Here is a 19,865-nt window from a genome sequence, read left to right on the forward strand (position 1 = left end):
TATACAAAACAAGATAATTGCCAAACAACAAAATGTCAGTAGGCAGAACTTTTATTTTTTAAGCAAATATTCTTTTAAGCAAACTTAATTCAATTTTGATACTTGAAAGTCTAGCACAATAATAAAAATATTTTTTTACAATATTTTAAGAGGCCGTTTGATTTTATGCTTTATTTATTACATTTTTCTGTTTGTTTAATGGAGGAATATTGATGAGTTGGCAATTTCATTCAGACAAGAGACCGAAAAATTTGAATTACTCGGTTTCAAGTACGAAACTCATGAAGATCTACTTTCAAGTACGAAATTCGTGAAAATATTGATGAGTCGGCAATTAGAGCATTTTACTCGGCTAAAGAATACGCATTATCTATTTGTGGTTCAAAACCAGATAAATATATAGTTTTACAATGTCATAGAGGTGATCAATATCTCGAGTGTTAACCATATGACTCGATCTGAAATGTCGTCTAAACAAATCCTTTCTAAAAACTATGTGACAGAGGTGATCAATATTGAGAATGTTAACCATATGACTCGATCTGAAATGTCGTCTAAATAAATCCTCTCTTCTTTATATATTATAAATGAGAAAAGAAATATTCAGATTCTTAAAGTGAGATAAACTTTAATAAAATACAATTGTGTGGCTCAAAATCATTGAACTGTAAAAAAATAAAAATAACTGTTAAAACAAATGTAAAAATAATTAGTTGAAAGTGTAAGAAGAAATAAAAAGAAAAAAAATATAATGTAATTACGAACTTGTCTATAAAAAAACTTTTCATGTCAAATAACAAATTTTGTAATTATTAATATTGTTTTAAGATCTTTTGTACTCAGTAAGTTAGTATTTTTATATAGTTTGTTTACAACAGATGTTTTTTTATTTGAGTAAACAACAGGGGTCAAGCTCCAATTTTCATTAACCGTGATTGGTTACATAGTTAGAGTTTCTGAGAAAAAACCTGGGTTTAAAACAAAGTATTTATGATAAAATAGAGAAACGAAAAATAACAAATATGAAAATACAATAGGTGCAACTAAGTCCTAATTCTCACGATTATTGCTATTCATCTCTCTTCTGGCTGTGCGTCCCACGGTTCGCCAAATTTCGAATATATCTTGAATTAAGTCTTCCTGATTCTTTTGTTTTTCTTTAAATACTCGATTGCACCGTTCTTGCCATATTACAAAGTGAGATAGCACCAACAAGGACTTTCCTTTTTTGCTCATGCTGCCTTCGATGGTCGCTCTAATGCCATGCAGTTGCAATGATGCTATTTGTATGTTTCCCCTTCGCATTACACTCATGTAAATCCCGTTGCTGTAGGTACACCCACTAAACAAATGCTCGACCGGCTCATCGCTCGCTTGACACATATAGCATATACCGGCCACCTGTGTACCGTTTTTTATTTGATAGTATGCCGATTTAACAGTGAATTTGCTTTCGCTATCCGGCTTCCATCGCACCTCATCCAACATCGATGTTTGGTGGTTACTATATTCTTCCCTCAGTTCGCAGCCCCGTCAGCTTGTCTAATGCTTGCAATGACAGGACCGGGATAAAAGATAAAATATCTTTTGTAGTGAAAACGAATTCAATAAAATAACGGTCAACCTCTCAAGCTAAAAAGGAAGTTGTTAAAGAACTGATTTCCAACTTATGTCCCAAGTTTATCTCACTTTGAGGAAGCTACTAATGAGTTTCAATTCATAAATCAACAATGACTTCTTCACAAAAAGAAAGCTGCTAAAGAATTGATTCTCAATTTTATGTTCAATTTTGAATTGATACTTGAATCAAAAGTTTAATGCAACAGGCACGAGCTTTGACGATTAAAAAAAAAATTAAATTCTACCAAACAAGATCCATCTAGATTTGAATTTGTAGAAGCATCGAAAAAACACAAGTCATGCATCAACAATAAAATCCCTCAAGCCAATGAAGCGGGGAATGAAAATGAAGATCATATTTAAGTTAAATGAATTTTCTAGTTTTTAAATTTTTAGTTTTATTGTTAGTATAATAATAAAATCTTTATCGAAAACTCTATTCGAATTATTATTGTTAAAATAAAGTTTTTAGGAATAATAATTTTTATTTTTATGCCATTATGTTATAGATTGTAACGGCTCAAAATATGTATGTAATATGTTGGTTGATATATTGTTAAACTCATTCTTGATATAAAAAAAAGACTCGTTTGGTAGAACTGATTCTTGAGAGAATAGTTTCATCAAGAGAAAGAGACGTACAGTCCTAAAAATTATTTTTGAAATCAACTTATTTACTTCATAATCTACTTACATGCATATCTTCAATAATTAATTATGTAGTTCACAAAATTAAAAAGAAAACACAAAAAAACAGTACCAATTTGAAATTTTGAAATATATATAAAAATCGGACTTGTTGTATGATGTTGAAAAAAAAATAACGACAAAAATAAGACAAATAAAATTCAAATACAGAAACCTAATATTTAATTTAAAATAAATTGGTTCATTTTTTTTAACAAAAGTAGTGTCGCTCCATTAATATTTATGGTGTACTAGTACTAGTATGCTGTATGTTAGTTTCTTTTTTTAAAGCATAGGCATAATGGTCTAAATAAAAAAAATTCTCTCACCCAAATTGCCGAGATTTTTATTTTTATTCAATTATTAGAATATTTTAATAAAAATAACTCTTAAAAATGTCCAAAACACAGAAAAATATTTTATTAAAATTTTCCTCAAACACTGATTATTTTTATTAATATTTTAATAATTGAGTAAAAATAAAAATCTCGGTCCAAATTACTACAGTAAGTCAATTTTTTACTGTTAAAATCCACACAAATTGTCACGTCCTAATCATCCATATATAACACCACATTAAGAAATAAAATAAAATATGTTGAAATGTTAAATACATATCATAATATAAAATTGGAAAAACATCTTTGGTTGAATATTATTTAAGAAAGAATTGCTACAAGTTACGTGAGATTATCTTTCCCTAGGATAATTTATCCTTTTAGATTTATATTTTTCTGAAGGACTGTTTGGCAAAAATAAGACTCCTTTCTCATCTCTCCCGTTTCTCGAGTCTTGACTCTCTGCGTGTGCTAAGTCTCTCGATTGAAGGAGGCGATAAGGGAAAGAGATCGAAGATCAGAGATACGATGACTGTGGCCGCTGGGCTGGGATATGTGCTCATCGCGCTGGGCCCCGCTCTATCTCTCTTCGCCTCCGTTATTGCAAAGAAGCCCTTCTTAATTCTCACTCTCCTCTCCAGGTCCAAACATCTCCATTTCCAAGTTACTTTCATTTTTCTGCTAGTCTACTTGAACCCTTTTCAAATCGTGGCCTTGTTTCAATGAAAATAACGAAATCCTTTTGTACCAGTAGGATTTTTTGTACCCTACATTGTGGAATTATATCATAATTTTTTCGTTCTGTACACCGTTATGTTAACGATCATGTGTCTGCCTTGACAGTGGTTCAGGTCCGGTTATTATTTACAATTCACTCTTTTTTGTTTTATAATGCGTCTGATATTTGCTTGTAGCACACAGTTAGCTTATGTTATTACCGTATCTGCAAACGCACGATTTTTTTTTTTCTGGTTTCTGCAATTCCAGCTTAGAAACTTTAATTTAGGCGCAACTATCATCCTATGGCTAAGCAGAGCAAAAATTGACATACGAAACTCTGACTTAAGAAACTTGCTTCACAATTGGATTATGTAAATCTGCTACCAAGCTTAGAAGGCACTGGACTTTCTAGACCATCATAGGCCCATCTGCAAGTTAGTTGGAAAAAAAAGGACTATTGATTTGCAAAGACCCTTTTTTGTTTCCGTGTTATTAAGCAAATTATAGCTCGTGTCTTTATCAATGGTTGTAACCATCTTTAATTTTATTTCAAACTGTTGTTAACTTTACTTTTATGTTGAAATTATGTTCGCCACAGCACATTGTTCTGGCTGATTAGTCTGATAATTCTTGCGGGAGTATGGAGGCCATTCCTTCCTGTAAAATCTACCGAGTTATGGCCGTATTCTATTCTTATCCTCACATCTGTCGGCTTTCAAGAAGGCATTCGCATTGGTTTCTGGAGGCTTTTCAAGTAGGCTCTCCTTTATTTTTCATAGAAGCTTTCTCATTCTCATTCCCCTCATTTGTGTTTGAATGGGTTTTGATTGTATGAAACGGGTCCTTATCTCTGTCAGCCACTGTACAGTACGGCCTATCTGGGTTCAGAAAGGTATCAAGCTTGCTTGAAGAAACCCGAAAAATATGTTAATGAAAATTAAAAGAAAATCACAAAGGACAAAAAAAGGTAATGGTTTGGTATTTAGACTACCAGGCTTTGTTTCACGGTGACTCTGCTCCCTGGTAGACTGTTATTGATATCTTGGGATAATGCATAACTGATATCGACAAACTATATTTTCTGGTAGGAAGATGGAAGATATGTTGAATGCCTTTGCTGATAGAGTGTCTAAGCCCCGTCTTTTCTTGACTGACAAGATGCTATTGGCACTGGGTACAATTAATTTATTAGCAGTTGTTTCTTTTCTTCTATGATTTTTGGGTGCACATATATTCATGGAAGCAAATAACGACACTTTACCTTAGAATCTGCAATTGAGCTGCAATATTTGATTGATATGAACTCTTATGCTTTACAATAGGCGTAAAAAAGGTCATAAACAACAAAGACATGGAAAAATATTTCAAATTAAATCAACGTAACTGGTTAATGTATTGTACATACAATCTGTATTATCACTATACCAGTCCGTACATATCAATCCATGCCAGTACTATATGAGTCATACTTTAAAATTCTCACCAGAACTGGAGCTTACAACAAAGTTACTGTACATGTTGGATCGGTTATCATGTTATCAGATAAATAACCCAGCTGTGATTTATGAAAGAGGATTTTATGTTGATTTCTTGAATTTTATCAGATAATAGAACCCAATTTTAATGATAAAAGAGGACTTTCTGTTAATTTCTTTAACCTTTTTTGTCATTTATTTTTCATTGGGCAAACCATCAATTCTTTGTAATTTATGTATTTGTCATAAATTGTTACTAAATTGTTTCAGCTGGGGGACTAGGACATGGATTGGCTCATGCTGTGTTTTTCTGTCTGAGCCTCCTTACTCCTGCTTTTGGTCCTGCGACATTTTATGTTGATAAGTGCTCCAACATTCCCTTTTTCCTCATCTCAGGTACTTATCAGTAAGGTTTCATTTTATTTTATTTTTTACATTCGAGAAAGTAGGCTTGGCCCACTTAGAATTTATTAATTATTAAAGAGAGAGTTACAAGGAATGGGTTATGTGGATAGAAAGAGGAAACAAAGTAAAACATAAAACAGAGAAGAAGAGAAAATAACGATATTAGAGTTACAGCACCTGCTAACTAGCGTATTCCCAAAGTACTAGAGAGTTTTTTTGGCTATGTCAATAATATAACTATAATAGTTAATATAAGGGAAGAGGGATGATTGGAAATTGAAGCATGTATTCTTAGTAAAATTGGAAGGTCCTTTATAAATTTTATTGTAATATAGGGTTTGCCTGGAAATCGGACATAGGATCTATTTAAGCATTTCTCAATGATAAGGCGTCAGTTTATACTAGATTGTTTATTTCAGCTTCTACTAACATTTGTATGTTTTAACTTTTTTTCTATCTGAGTGACAGCTATTATTGCTCTTGGATTTGTGATAATCCATACTTTTTCAATGGTTATTGCATTTAATGGGTACAACGAAGGGAAGAGAAGGGACCAGATTTTTGTTCCATTTGCTCACCTCATTGCTGCTTTGATAGTAAGCATTTTTAAAAGCTTAGAATTGGAAAATTTTCATTTTAGTTCCTACAAAACCAAAACTGTATGGAGAATACACCCATCATATTATAGGAATATCAGTTGTGCCCACATAATATCTGAAACATTGGTGTTCTTCCCATTACTATCTCTTGAAAATGCCCCAAGTATTTTTACTTTTTTTTTTTCAACTTACGAGGGAGATCCAAATAGTATTTATCTGTTATAATATCTTTTTTTTTTAAGGAACTGAGAAGAGGCTATATTATGTTTTCATGTTCCAAAAGGATATACAAATCCACTTGCGGTTTTAGTAATTATTCACTTTGACTCATTTTACTTGTTTCATAAAATCCAGACACTGATCAACCTTGTGCCTGGGGGTTGCAACATAGGCTTGCCACTGCTCTGCATCATGGCTGGTATGACCTTGTATTACAGCTGGCGGCTGGTATGGAGAAGATTAACTGAACATCAGACAACTCGGTCCAGTGATTAACTACACTTTAATTAGATGGTGCATTGAATAGAAATAATTTATTTTGGTCTTTCTTCCTGAGATTTTTATTTTTGCAATTTAGCAGATCTTTCATTAAGTTTTGCTCGATAAATGGTACTGTTAGATCTCAAAATTGTATAGACAGTGGTTTTCTGGTTTCATTCAAGTTGTCAAATTTGCGTGACGAGCTGTAAATGCATTTTAGCATAATAGTTTTACATTTGAAGCCTTTTTACAATTAAAACAAATAGACTCACGTCCAATTCCTCGATGATATTTCAAGGTTATATGTATATTTTGGGAATAAATTGTTTTGACTAAAGGTTGGATATCAAACCATCCAACTTTTTAATACCCACAAGGGATTCCTCCATCCGAATTTCGAACGTGCGACCTCTCACTACCAAATGTTGGTTCTCTATTTTAGGAATAAATGCATTCCAACATAATTGTTTGGACAAAAGTTGTTGTATTCGTTTTGATTTAGCTTAAATTGACTTATATTCAACTATTTGTGGATATTTTGAGATAATATTTAAGTTTTGTTCGTACAAGGATATTTTAATTAATTAAAACATGAACTAAAGTGAAAAACTTACACTAAATGTTTTCTAGCAAATTTGTCAAAATGTTTGTTTATATTTACTATTTAACTAAATAAATTTATGCATTAGCACACGACATGACTTAAAAAAAAAAATATTTATCAGTTGCAGTGGTCATAAAATTTGAAATGTATTAGGTGTTGATTAACGCGGTGTTGAAAGATGAGGTACCCAAGCCAAGATATGCGCCTTCATTTTAACTTGTAAACAATACCTATGTATTGAAAGAATAGCTGACAAAATCAATGATATCATATTATCCGCATGTCATAAAATGTAGCAAGAAAAAACAATCATAGGCATACTAGATCTAGAAGTAGTTCAATATTTGGCGGTTACAAATGAATTACAACCAAAACGGAATAATTGTTTCATTACAACATTTCAATTGTTCGCCTCTTTACTTTCTGTGCACCAATTTTCATCATGCTAGTAATCTGCCAAGGCGACCCGCAAAGAGGAATCTCATTATCAGCTCGAAGCTCTTCAATTCCTTCATGACCGTCAAATTCATGCAACCCAATTGATTTCTCAATGGAACCTTCTTTGAAAGTTCTCAGACCTATAAGATTTTTCAGAGGGGTCATGTGATTACTCCCTGTAGCACCATTGGTGTGAAGCGGGTTTTCATCTTTTAAGTCACTAGGCCCGTTACTCAATCTCCCGAGTCTTGAGGGCATATTGGGAATCTGTTGAGCTCGGATTGCAGTACATGCTAGACTTGGTTCAGAGTTTGGAATAATTTTTCTTTCGCATTCTGATATGCCTTTGAACCCATTGCTTTTCTGATGTAGTCTCACTCTGATTGGATCCAAACCAGATTTAACTGGTTTATTTGTGTGAAGCATATTTCTACGAGGTGATATGGACAGAAATTTATCAAGATCAGGACTTCTGTATGACTCATAATCAAAAGGCCAAAAGATGGGCTCCTCCGTGTCGGAATTTAGCACTGAGTTGTGCAATTCTTCCTTGCAAAAATTCTGGCAAGCTGACCTGGCATTGAAGGACGGGCTTGGAAAATAGGCATCAAAGCCATCATAATCTTGCTCTTCTTCTATTAACTCTGAATTTTCTTCATCGAGGTCTAATGGAGAAACCCAAATATCTACATTTTTGTCATGAAGCAAACACAAGCTGTTTTTAATAAGTGTTAATTTTTCACTTGAACTCTCATTTGATTTAGAGAGAGAGATAGAGTTACCTTCTCGAGATAGACAGAGATCTGAAGATAATCGGTCTGTAAGAGAGGAACACTCGGTATCTGAGCTGTCAAAACTAATACACGAAGGGGTCTTGCTAAAAACTGATTTCGGTGATGTATTTGTGACCTTAGTGTTCTCGATTTTATTTGGACTAGTGGTTTGACATTCCATCAGGCTCTTCTCATTTTGTGCTTCATATTGTCGTATCAATGATGCAATCCTACTGCCAGAACTCATTCTAAGTCCAAAGTCAATAAACCTGAAAGTAAAAAAACTTGGGCATGAGGAAAAAAAAGATTTTTTTTTTATGAAAAAAAAAAAGATAAAAGATTGAGCCAAACCAATTCTTTGTTTTTCAGACCTTTTGGAGTCTTAAATTTTTGTATTTTTTTGCTGCTAACAAATTTTGAAGATTACATTTGAAATTCAGCAACCAACACAGACATTTTCAGATTATGCTAGCAGTGCTTTTGACTCAGAAATCAGTCTGGGACAGAAGTCTATAGTTTTATATTTTTTTCTAACGGTTGATGCATATGTCAAGTTTATTTTTAACAAATTTATCCCAGGAAAAGATAGACTGGCATTATTGGAATTGCCTAGGACTTGGAAGTCAATAAAAAAAAGAATTTTTTATAGATTAGGTTTTGAAGAACAATTTGGATGAGAATCACATCTAACATTGTTAACTAACACACTGCTTTTCGTGTGGGGCATAGATATTGGAAATTCAGTTCTGACTGGGATTTATAAAAAGAAAAATTTGAGTTTGCAAAATAAAATCCCATAAAAATTAAATTGAAAATATAATTTCAAGGTAAGAAGTAACTAGCACAACTGTACAAGATAATAATAGATAAATTATACTCGGTACAAAATTTCCCTAACATTCTTAATGAAAGAATCATCTTGGGCGTTCTCTCTAATTTGAAAGGAAAATTGATTAGCAGAGAAATGAAAAGAAAAGAAAAAACATGATATCTAACTTACAAGCGATTAAGCAAAAAGAAAATATGTAATAATCAAAGCAAACTCTAAAGGCAAAAAGAAGTTGAATGAATACCCCCAGAAGGGCTTCTATTTCACCAAAGGGGAAGGACGAAGCTAAAAGTTTCTGTTTCTTCTCAAGTTGTATCATAATTAAATTGTTTCAGATCAGTAATTTGCACCATCTTATTTACAAAAGATCAAATTAAGATCGAATGAAAACAGGTTCTCTAAAAAAGGCAGTATAGAACAACACAATTTCACCACAATACACAAGATTAAAACGAAAATAATAATAGAGAGAAACCAGAAACCATATGCAGCAATCGTACCTCAAATGAAACGTTCTAATTTAAAACGGAGCTTCTTGCCAATCTCCGGCGACGACGAAGCTCTCTGTGCGTGTTTGCGTTTCTTCTGTTGTAAATATTGTTCATTTTTTGTGTTGGTTAAAAGACAGCACAACAAAGCCCAGTTAAGGAAAATGGAAGTTATCTATGGTCCCGGATTTTCAGATGTTATATATTTATATTATGTTTTATATGGATCTCCTGTTCAGTGGGTCCCGCAATCGCTGATCACAAACTAATGATTCGCCATACAGGTGCTTACATAGAAATGATTATAGAGAGATTAGACTCGTTTATTTCCCGCGTCACCTCGTTCTCTTTCATCCCACTAACTAAAATCGAATTACGGTTAAGAAGTTAGATAAATTATATTTTGATTAAAATAGATGATTTGAAAAAATGTAACTGCTTTTTCAAAAAAACGTGAACCATAAAAAATCAGTGAATATCAACTTGAATGGTTCAGATCAATGTTTTGAACTTTGGAATTGAAGATATAAACGTGAAGTAAAAAATTCGCTTTAGTTTGCGAAGCACCGTAGCACAACTCTGTATAATAATATTATTTGTTCACAACGTTACTTTTTTTTTTTACCTTTCATTTTGATTTTTCAACTTCTTTAATTTTGCGCTTCTCATTTTCAAATTATCTAATTATATATAATTATTCTCTACTTGAAGAAACAGTTTTACCCTACTCAAGTGTTTAATGTTTTCAGTTTACACGTCCCTGCGTCATAGAGAATTCGTTCGTCATATATATATTTGTTTTCTTAGAAGTCCATCCTCACGAAACAGTTTACACACACTGGTTTTATAGTGATGACACATTGACACTGGATTGATACAAATATTCATATATATTTTTTAAATTCATGCATTTGATTTCTGAAAAAGATACATTGCGTTTTGTCCTATTGAAATTATTATGAAGACGGAGGATTAGTTGAAATAAAAGAAGGCCAAAACATATACGCATTTAACGGGGATACCCACTAATGCTTTGCAGTTCGTACAGAACCGTGTAAAAATCAAGTCTGACTGGATTTTTGTAAAAGCAAAAGAATGTCACAGTTCGTCCGGTTTTGTCTTGTTTTGGAACTAAAATCAAGTTTTTGCACCGAACAGTTATGAAAACCGCGCTGAAAACGTAGCATCGAATGGGCCCGAAATGACCGCTGCCGTGGTGCGTTACACATCATGTAATATTGTCATGAACAGTTTGGGTTCGGATCGGTTATCATTTCGGGCTTGAGTTCGTTGAATTTTATTTTGTTGCATCTGATTTGTTTCGACTTAATATTCGCTATCAAGTTTTGCAAGTGGACCGTGAGATCAAAACTGAATTGCTCATATTACAAATATTCCTCCAAATATTCAAAGTAATAGCTCCTATTGTAAAAAATATTTGTAATAGGATAGTATCAATATCTCTCATCTCTCATTCTTATTAAGGAGCTTAATGTTTAGATCCTGCAAGGGTTCTGATTTACTGTTTTTTTTTCGGAATTATGCTCAGCCGTTGAATTTTCAGATCGCACATAGATGAATTTTCCAAATTATGAGCTTCAACACTTAAGTATGCATTGGTCGCACCGCATATGATCCCAGTGCCCATAGACCGCACGCCGCACCCATGGACCGCGCCTCTAAACCACGCACGGCACCTGCGGACCGAGCCTGTGCACCGCGCACGACACCTTTTTCTTTTTTTCTGCTGAAGGCGGGATTCGAACTCAGTTGGATTCTGTTGGTGCCAAAATTATTACCACTACACTAGAGTTCACATGTGTTATCTTGTAGATAAATATAGTATTTAACTATTTTTCTCTACAAATTTGATTTAAATTATCTCTCCTCCTTATTAAGGAGCTTAATGTTTTCTACTACATAATTTGCTCCCGTTGCTGTACACGGGCACGATTACTAGTCAAAGATTATGAATCAATGAAAATGGTAGCGGTCCCGGTACCCAACATTAATCTTCTTGATATTATGCATTTATTTGGATGCTAAGCTTAAAAATGGGTCTTCCTAGAGGACTGTTCGACAACATCTCTTAATCCGCATTAAGATTAAATCCAAAGGTTCAAGGAATCAATGCTTGATTGTCTTAATCCGTAAATAATAGTTAGAAAAGCTAAAGGAATGAGTAGAGGTATCTTAAAACTCGCGCAAAAGATTAAAATTCAAATAAAAAGAGGCTAAAAGAGATATCTTAATCCGTATTAAGGAACTAATATTTGACAGAATTAAATGATTAAAAAAAGCTAAAAAAGCCTTCTTTAATCTTAAAGAAGCTTAAGAAAGTTTGCCAAACAACTACAAAATTAAATATTGGGCTTAACACCCGCGAGGGTCTTCACTAATTAAATAATTAATGTCCTGTGCGGCTGTGCGGGTCAAAGATAATGCACATAGCTTATGGTAAATTCCAAAAGAAAGTTTAAAAAATACCAATAGCTAACTGATAAATGCTCATGCTCGAAAAAATCAAATTTAGAATTGCGTGCAATAACATTACAAATCAGTATTGTAAATAATAATATGCATTTATCAGACTAATGAAATACCATGAAGCAATTAATCAATATTCAGCTAATTAAAAGATAATTTTGCATTTTCATTAAAATTATGTATATATACTTATAATTATTAAAAATAATTAATTTAACGCATCAAACTTATCAAAAAAATTATCTTAACTTAATTTCATTATTAATTATTAAAATGTTATAAAATTATTATTTAAAAAATTAGATAAAACAAGACAAAGTATATCAAAAAAATATAGAAAAAAAGAATAGTAAAAATAACCAACTAATTGACAATGTAAACGTAAAATCATACAATTATTTATAATGATTTGATCACCGCCAATAACTACTTGATTAGTCAGGCTAAACGGTCGATTTTACAATACTGCTACAAACCAACGTTCTGACAAAATTAGGCGGTTGTAGGCCCAGGTTTAATATCTCAGCCCAAGAATCAGATCTGGCTGCTATTGTTTACGATAATCACAAGATAAACAAATTTGGGATATAACCATTGCACCTCCATTAAGTTTAGTGTAATATTTAAGGAAGCGTCTAATTGTCCACAGCCTTTTGTCCACCATTTGTCCACAGCTTTGACTTGCGCGAATACTGTAAAATTACTTCTACATGCTGTATAATTATACAATATATCACATAAAATATATCAGTTAATCACAAAACATTCAGCAACTATTTGAAGTGGTCCCATGATAGTTAGAAAAAGATTGCAACTTGCACAACAGGACAAAATAAATGTACTTTCAAACTGTACTTTCGGAAATTACAGTTATAGGAAGTTATTGGCAGTTAGAGTTAATTATTAGCGTCTGCACTGGGTTGAATCTTGTATACTGTAAAATTAAATCTTGTATACTGTAAAATTAAATCTTGTATACTGGAAAATTGAATCTTGTATACAATAAAATTTTCAATCGAATATTGTATACTGTAAAATTGAATCTTGTATACCGTAAAATTTTCACATAATACTGTAAATTTTCAATTGAATCTTGTATACTGTAAAATTTCTAAAACTAAACCATAAAATAATACCATCTATACTGTAAGATAAAATGTAACAAATGCTACATTTCAGTTTAAACTACAACCTACAAAGAATCATGTATACTGTAAAATTACAAAATATAAACCATAAAATAATACCATGTATACTCTAAAATTGCTAAATCTATACATACATTCATCATCACACAAAAAATCTGTTCACCACAAAACAACATATGTTCACCACAAACAACATCTGTTCAACACAAGATAAAAATATTCACCGCAACATTCAGAATAACATAATAGCAACAAAAAAACTATGGACAAATAACTTTTACATTAGAAACCTCTTGTGTTCATTGTTCGGATGAGTAAGAAGCCTCTCTATCATCTCTTTCCTCCAGATTTTCACAAGATGAATACTGTAAAATTACAAGATAAAAACTGTAAAATTAACAAATCATCTCTTTCTTCTAGATTTCCACAAGATGAATACTGTAAAATGACAAGATGAATACTGTAAAATTAACAAGGCAATACTGTAAAATTAACAGATTAATACTCCATATCGTCTCTCTATCATCTATTTCCTCCAGATTTTCACAAGATGAATACTGTAAAATGACAAGATGAATACTGTAAAATTAACGGGGCAATACAATAAAATTAACATATCAATACTCCATATCGCCTCTATCATCTCTTTCCTCCAGATTTCATTTGAAATGCTAGATCTGTTACTGCATACAACGAAAACAACAAATTCAACAGAAATAACTTACTAGATTTGAATTTTGCCGTTACGGCCGATCCAAATTATTCTTCTGATCCGATCCGATCATCTCTTTTCTTTTTTCACCCTACAGCAATGAGCAATTATGATAAGTTTCCACAACAATTCAGAACTAGGCTTTACTCAATCTGACAAAATGATTGCCGTAAAGTTCAAAATTGTCTGAACTTTTTAACTTATATCATATTTCAGTATCAGCAAGTCACGATGGTTAACTTTGGGAAGAAATTGATGGCCGACCAAATTGAAGAGTGGGAAAGGTATGTTTTTCTCAAGTCGCAGATGCCACTGGTGGAGGTACTTCCCTGTTGATATTGAACCAGACTTTTTGTTTGAAAATTCGAGTAGGTCAGAATCAGAGAAGAAGAGATCAATAACTAGGATTTTGAGATTTTGTACCTGACATCGACGATCGCCACGCGAGGACCTCCGACCGGTAAGTGAAATTAGGTCACAAGAGAGTAGATAGCTGGAGGCGACATCCGAGCCGATCGATGGCCTGATCTGTCTTCCTGATCACGAATCCAACGGAGTAGATCGCTTTGCCAAGACTCATTATGTCTCCGGCGGTAGACAACGAAAGTTTGACAGTGCACATCGAGAGGAGGTAGAATTTGGGGACGAGGTTTGTTCGATCGAGGGAGATCGAGATGGAGAATAACGAAGAGAAGAGCGATGCCTATCTGTTTGGGGATCAGACCATGGTAGCTCGATAATCATATCCGCCATTAAAGATAGCTTGAGCGAGGATTGAGAATGAGGGAGCTCTGATTTAGAATCTTGCTAACAGGAGAGAGAGAAAGCAAATATAGAAAGAGGAGACGATTTAGAAAGTCGTTAGGAATTTGACGATTAAATCGCCTTAATGAAGAAAGGGAGGTTTATTAAGTAGTTGTCGGACCGTTAAAATCCGTTAGAATTAGATAAAATTCATTAGTTGTGGACAGATGGTGGACAAAAGGCAGTGGACAGAAACCTTTTCTCAATATTTAATAGTATTACACTAGCAAAATTAAACTTTGTCATATAACATTTCCTTTTATGGTACATTATTATACAAAATCCTCAACTCGGAAAACAAAAACAAGAAACTGATAACTACAAATCCTACAAAACACATCTATTTGAAAACTATAATTTGGAAAAGGCACTTTAATCAGCTGGACTTATCTCCTCCAAGCTGGAATAATTTCATACAACAAATGAAACAACAATGAATTAAAATGTAAGTTTATCAATTTATACTTTAAAATCCTTTTCTTATTTGTATAGACAGGCCCAGATGAAAACTGTTAGAGCTATTGTAAGTAATGATGTTTTAATTTTTGCATGGCTATACAGAAAGTTAACAGAAGTTCATAAATTAATAAATGTACAACCGTAAGAAAGAGCTAAAAAAAAACTAGTTCTGTAACATCATGAAAGCAAAATATCATTTTAATTGGATTTACCAAAACCAACATCCCAGTACCTTAAATCTCATTTTTAGTTCAATTATAATTCGACCTTGGCATATTTTAATGAGAAGGTGGGTTCAAGACTAAGGGCCAAAAGTCCAATTCTGTTGCCCGTTATCATGATTGTGTGCTGTATATTAAATAATAATGTTCATGCAATGGTGCACTCATGGGTGTTATTTGCAAAAGACATTATTCAGATTTACTAAAATTTAGCAAAAACATCTTAAATTTTTTACCTATTGCCCAAAAACTCGATTATGTCAGTTGTCAGAGTGGCACGCTTTTTGCTCGCAAAAGCTGCGGTTGCTGCTTTTCTGAGAAGAATTGAACCCGCCACGCAACCAAGAATCAAGGGATTTAAACTGGTAAATTTATGCAGAACAATTCAGCAATTATCTGGGGGCACAAAAGGGAAAGCTGGGAACATAATTTTTTGGTCAATTCAAATGTAATACTGAAGAACAAGAACCTCTTTTCAGATGATGGCATGCTAGACATGACATAATTCCGCGCCCAAGATGTGAATACAGCAACACTGGAGCATCGAGGAACATCAAAATATTATATAATAAAACTCTATTAATATTGAACAGGACAATAATAAACCAAAGTGACTATTTGTCAAAAGGAACATCAGCCCCCATCTCTTCATTAAATGAGTGAACTCTAAACTTGTTTCTTTTCAGGATCAACTTTTTTTTAGATTTGAGTGTGCTTTAGCCCACCTGACAAATACCAGGGAGGAGGGACTTATTTTATTAATTATTTTTTCTCTTAGGATGGAAGAGGGGAGGGGAGCATTCCACAAACCTTCCAGAGAGTATATCGCCTTGACCTCCACAGCGCCTAGGGGATCCAAATGTGCTCACCTTGGTAACTTGAAAAAAGTACATTCAATTTTCACGTCAAATCTCAATTTAGATGAAGCAAGCTTTCATGTTTTAGATATCAAATGAACTAAGAAATGGATAAAACAGTTTATTAGTTACCCTAAACCTTAATCATTGATCTCACAGTAATAGTAATTAATATGGCAATACCTGTTTCAGCATCGCTGATAAGATCCTCTTTTCCTTTTCGCAAAATAGTGACCCCTCCAATTCTATTAAATTAACAGGAACAGAAACAGAAACAGAAGGAATAAATAAAAATATTAAACAAATAAGAACAAATGACAAAGTCAAATCTAGTTGGATTACTCTTGTGGTTTGATTTTGTAAAAGAACTTTTGACGCAAGGGATGAAACTTATCCATGCCCTGTTTTCCAATAATTCATAAAAAAAAGAACACTTGCAACAAAACTCAATCATTAAGCCTGCTATTAAGGGGTCTTTCTGAATATAACAAAATTGCAGGTAGGAAATAAAAACCACTTTTGAGAAAGAAGGCGCAGTTGCTCAGATGGGTTGTCCTCGCTAACATCAGAATTTAGAATTTTCTCCAATAAGCGTTTATACTCCATTTTGTTTGGTGTCAATATTGCCAGAGAATTGTCTTTCACCAGGTCAATGTTGTTTGTCACAAGAAATAGCCCATCCTACAAATCATGCACAGTTTTTCATTTTGTATATAATACATGAATATACTAATACATATTTATGAACAAAAATATTAGCATGCTAACTATAGCAAGATAATTTGAGGCTCAACCGACTAAATTTAATAATTTCAAATTCAAGGTAAATTATGGCATAATTGCATTAATAAAAAAGATGGTTAAAGTTCAATAAGGAAAAGTTGGGCTAACTTACGGCTCAATTGTACAACCAAGGTGTCATTGAGGTTTAACTTCCACATTTTAATACATTTGTGGAAGTAGTAATAACATACAATATTGCAATCGCACAAAAATCTGTCATTATCTCAACTTTTTATCTGAAATTGGATACATATTTTAGCAAACTAAATGTAATATTGTCCTATAGCTTAAGGAATAGTCTTACTGCATCAATTACAGTTGGTATATTCAACTGCCTTGCATGCCTCATGATGTCGCTGATGCAATTCTAAAACCAAAACAACAAAAGACTGAATTGCACTTTGGTTCATTTATTTATAACTATGAGAAAAGAAAGTAAGAACCATAATAATAAAACAGTAATAATAGACATAATACAAGTGCAATTACATATTTACTCTTTTCATAGCCAAGAACAAAATCAGAATAATATATTACTGTTGTATAATTGCAATTATTATTGTTCTTCTTAACTCATAAAAAAGAACTTCCATTTTTAAATAGTTTTGGCCAATTTCAGCAGTCAATCTTTCGGATAGGACCACAGATTGTACAAGAACTCACAAAAAAGTTATCAGAAAAGTAGCATAGAAAACACAATTTGTGTAAAGATAGCACATCAAGTTTGTATTGGTGCATATTTTTTCGAATAAATAATGCAACAGCATACAAGGAGAAATGGGTCTCTCCCGAGCCCTGGCCCGACAACTATGCAGTCAAACCTTTCCAACCACTTTCTGATTTCTGTGAGAATCTTATAAGATACAGTTTCTCTTTCATCTTCCCTGGAATAATTTGAAGGTCTATGATTAGTGCAGATCAAGGATCAATCTCAGGCAATACATACTTATATACTGAACCTGGCTAGTACAGTACTGGGATTTGTATGTTAAATGACCAGCTTTTGCACAGATACAGTGTTTCAAATTGAACGAGCCCAAATCAGTACCAACGAGTTCAGCAGCATACTTCAAATTTATCAAATATAAAGCCTCATTCTTCAGTTAAGTAAACAATAATCCCAAGCCTACAGTGATCCTAAATGTAACCAGACTTAGCCTGTCTACCCTAGATTGTATCAGAGTTTATATTGGTCGCTTTTTTAAGTTCTCCATTGTTCCCTTTTGAATTTTAATTGGTCCTATTCTATTATCTTCTCTTTGGTCTGAATTTTGAAAATACAAGGCTGGCATGTAACTGCTATGTGGATGGTTTGAAAAATCTTAGGTGTTACTTTTTTTTTTTTTTTTTTTTGCTTCAAAAGGTGTTACTTGACCATAAAGAAAAGAAGAAGAAATCTGTGAACTTTATTAGTTTATTACCTTATGCTGTACGACTCTTCTAAAATTGGGTGTACGATCAACTCAGGGCTATAACTTTTTATTACTGTTGCAGCATCTTTTGTACAAAACACATGTGACAGATCTGCACCCTGCATCACACCATCAAAACCTCCTGATCTCAGTAATATGCAGTACAAAGTGTTAGCTTTACAAAATTGAGAATAAAGGCCTTCATTTATATACAGTAAGCTGAAATTTTAGCTACTACATAACTATTACCAATGTTCACTGTTACACATGAACAACATGTATCAGAAGTTCAGAACCACAAGCCATTATTTCAAACCTGGATTAACCCTCAGCATTAAGCTTCAATTTATCCTGAATTTTGCAATTGTGTCTTAGATAGGTGTCAACCCATGTTGCTCTCAAATTACCTCAGTTGTTCAACATAATATATAACAACCTGAACAAAAACAGTAGACCTTGAGCTCAAGAAATAACTAACAATTTTTAAGGCGGATATAGCAGTAAAATAGGGAGCACCCGTGTACTCGCGGCATCCACCTATAATTGCAATCCTACCTACAAATGCAACAGTAACTCCAAGCTAAGAACTCCAGTAATCAAATTTTAGCTGTAAAGGAGGAGAACAATGATGAAATAAGAGTACCTGCTTGGCCTTTGTAGCGAGTTCGATCGAGAACTGGAGTTATCCTTCGGATGACGCCTTCAGCGTCGGCCTCGGGCGTGGAGATCGACGAACAGTGCGCTCTCTCCATTTGGGAGTAAGAGGTTCGCGAAGTGTACGAAGGGCCGAGAGTTCGGATCAAGAAGAGCTGCCTCCTGAGCACAGCGCACGAAGGAGAAGAAAGCCACATGTACTTCTCTATTCTTCCTGCCACGTCAAACCCACCGTTTATCTTCATTCGAAAATCCGACTTTTTAAAAAAAAAAAAAAATTATAAATTTCGACATCTGGAGTTTAGTAAATATATTGGAATTTTTTTTATAAACCATAATTAATTAAATTAATTTTAACAAAGCAGTGTGATTATTTATTTATTTTTTTACAAAAATCATAAGGACTGAATCTCCAATTCAGTCTTCAAATTTTATTTTTTTCTGAACCAAATTGGAAATTCGAACTCTCTTTATTTTGAACTTTTTGATGTGACCATGTGTGTAGAAACGTATTTTTCTTGGGACCGAATAGGTTATTCGTTCCCATGATTTTTTTTTTAACTATGATTTAGGTTTTTTTTAGTGTAATTTAAGTTTTTATAGTGTAATTATTAATTGTAATTTTTTTTAGTTTGCATGTAGAGTAATTTACCAATATTTTTACTAATATCCAACTTAAAATACAAATTATCAAATTTAAAATACATATATTGAATAATCATAGATAATTTCAATGATCTTTGAATAATAAATGAAAACATAATCCATTAAAAAATAAGCAAACACACACAATAAATAGTAAATGCATTTTAAAGTTATGAACATTTAGAGAGCATGGGTGCGTCATCGATATTTTGGCAATGAAACATCAA

General features: G+C 33.1%; 3 protein-coding genes and 1 long non-coding RNA gene across 5 annotated transcripts; 1 reads left to right on the forward strand and 3 right to left on the reverse strand.

The window, feature by feature from the left end:
- The first annotated feature begins 3,069 nt into the window (after positions 1-3,069).
- On the forward strand, positions 3,070-6,526 carry LOC144545325 (gamma-secretase subunit APH1-like protein). Its single transcript, XM_078293917.1, has 6 exons — positions 3,070-3,286; positions 3,964-4,119; positions 4,454-4,539; positions 5,111-5,236; positions 5,714-5,841; positions 6,199-6,526. The coding sequence occupies exons 1-6, from the start codon at positions 3,174-3,176 to the stop codon at positions 6,337-6,339; spliced, it is 750 nt and encodes a 249-aa protein (XP_078150043.1). The 5' UTR covers positions 3,070-3,173; the 3' UTR covers positions 6,340-6,526.
- Positions 6,527-7,178: 652 nt separating this feature from the next.
- LOC144550576 (uncharacterized) lies at positions 7,179-9,606 on the reverse strand. The gene is made up of 3 exons (XM_078298578.1): positions 9,469-9,606; positions 8,149-8,408; positions 7,179-8,052 (listed from the first exon to the last, which is right to left on the reverse strand). Exons 2-3 carry the CDS (start codon positions 8,384-8,386, stop codon positions 7,319-7,321), a joined length of 972 nt encoding a protein of 323 aa, XP_078154704.1. The 5' UTR covers positions 8,387-8,408; positions 9,469-9,606; the 3' UTR covers positions 7,179-7,318.
- A 3,580-nt stretch (positions 9,607-13,186) lies between these two features.
- LOC144566927 (uncharacterized) lies at positions 13,187-14,749 on the reverse strand. The gene is made up of 3 exons (XR_013515309.1): positions 14,227-14,749; positions 13,817-13,894; positions 13,187-13,456 (listed from the first exon to the last, which is right to left on the reverse strand). It is a non-coding gene; the product is annotated as an uncharacterized LOC144566927 (long non-coding RNA).
- A 74-nt stretch (positions 14,750-14,823) lies between these two features.
- LOC144545438 (pfkB-like carbohydrate kinase family protein) lies at positions 14,824-19,249 on the reverse strand. Of its 2 annotated transcripts, XM_078294018.1 has the most exons (11): positions 18,983-19,249; positions 18,818-18,894; positions 18,349-18,458; positions 17,697-17,811; positions 17,232-17,294; positions 16,662-16,825; positions 16,328-16,389; positions 16,098-16,164; positions 15,757-15,822; positions 15,524-15,649; positions 14,824-15,007 (listed from the first exon to the last, which is right to left on the reverse strand). In XM_078294018.1, the coding sequence occupies exons 1-11, from the start codon at positions 19,236-19,238 to the stop codon at positions 14,980-14,982; spliced, it is 1,134 nt and encodes a 377-aa protein (XP_078150144.1). In that variant the 5' UTR covers positions 19,239-19,249; the 3' UTR covers positions 14,824-14,979. The 2 variants fall into 2 exon arrangements, with proteins under 2 accessions (XP_078150144.1, XP_078150150.1); XM_078294024.1 differs by lacking the exon at positions 18,818-18,894 and having other exon boundaries at positions 18,349-18,481.
- Between the last annotated feature and the right edge of the window lie 616 nt (positions 19,250-19,865).

This window comes from Carex rostrata, chromosome 2 (genome assembly GCF_964058835.1).
Source record: "Carex rostrata chromosome 2, lpCarRost1.2, whole genome shotgun sequence".
Taxonomy (NCBI): domain Eukaryota; kingdom Viridiplantae; phylum Streptophyta; class Magnoliopsida; order Poales; family Cyperaceae; genus Carex; species Carex rostrata.

Bases quoted from the DNA above. Each gene is read 5' to 3' on its own strand.
- LOC144545325 (XM_078293917.1), top strand. From the start codon at position 3,174: ATGACTGTGGCCGCTGGGCTGGGATATGTGCTCATCGCGCTGGGCCCC. The intron at 4,120-4,453 runs GTAGGCTCTCCT...ATTTTCTGGTAG, and splicing joins GGTTTCTGGAGGCTTTTCAA to GAAGATGGAAGATATGTTGA. The intron at 5,237-5,713 runs GTACTTATCAGT...TCTGAGTGACAG, and splicing joins TCCCTTTTTCCTCATCTCAG to CTATTATTGCTCTTGGATTT.
- LOC144545438 (XM_078294018.1), bottom strand. From the start codon at position 19,238: ATGAAGATAAACGGTGGGTTTGACGTGGCAGGAAGAATAGAGAAGTAC. The intron at 17,295-17,696 runs GTATGCTGTTGC...TTTTGGTTTTAG, and splicing joins GGAGAGACCCATTTCTCCTT to AATTGCATCAGCGACATCAT. The intron at 16,826-17,231 runs GTAAGACTATTC...CATGATTTGTAG, and splicing joins TACCAACTGTAATTGATGCA to GATGGGCTATTTCTTGTGAC.
- LOC144550576 (XM_078298578.1), bottom strand. From the start codon at position 8,386: ATGAGTTCTGGCAGTAGGATTGCATCATTGATACGACAATATGAAGCA. The intron at 8,053-8,148 runs GTAACTCTATCT...ACAAAAATGTAG, and splicing joins TCTCTGTCTATCTCGAGAAG to ATATTTGGGTTTCTCCATTA.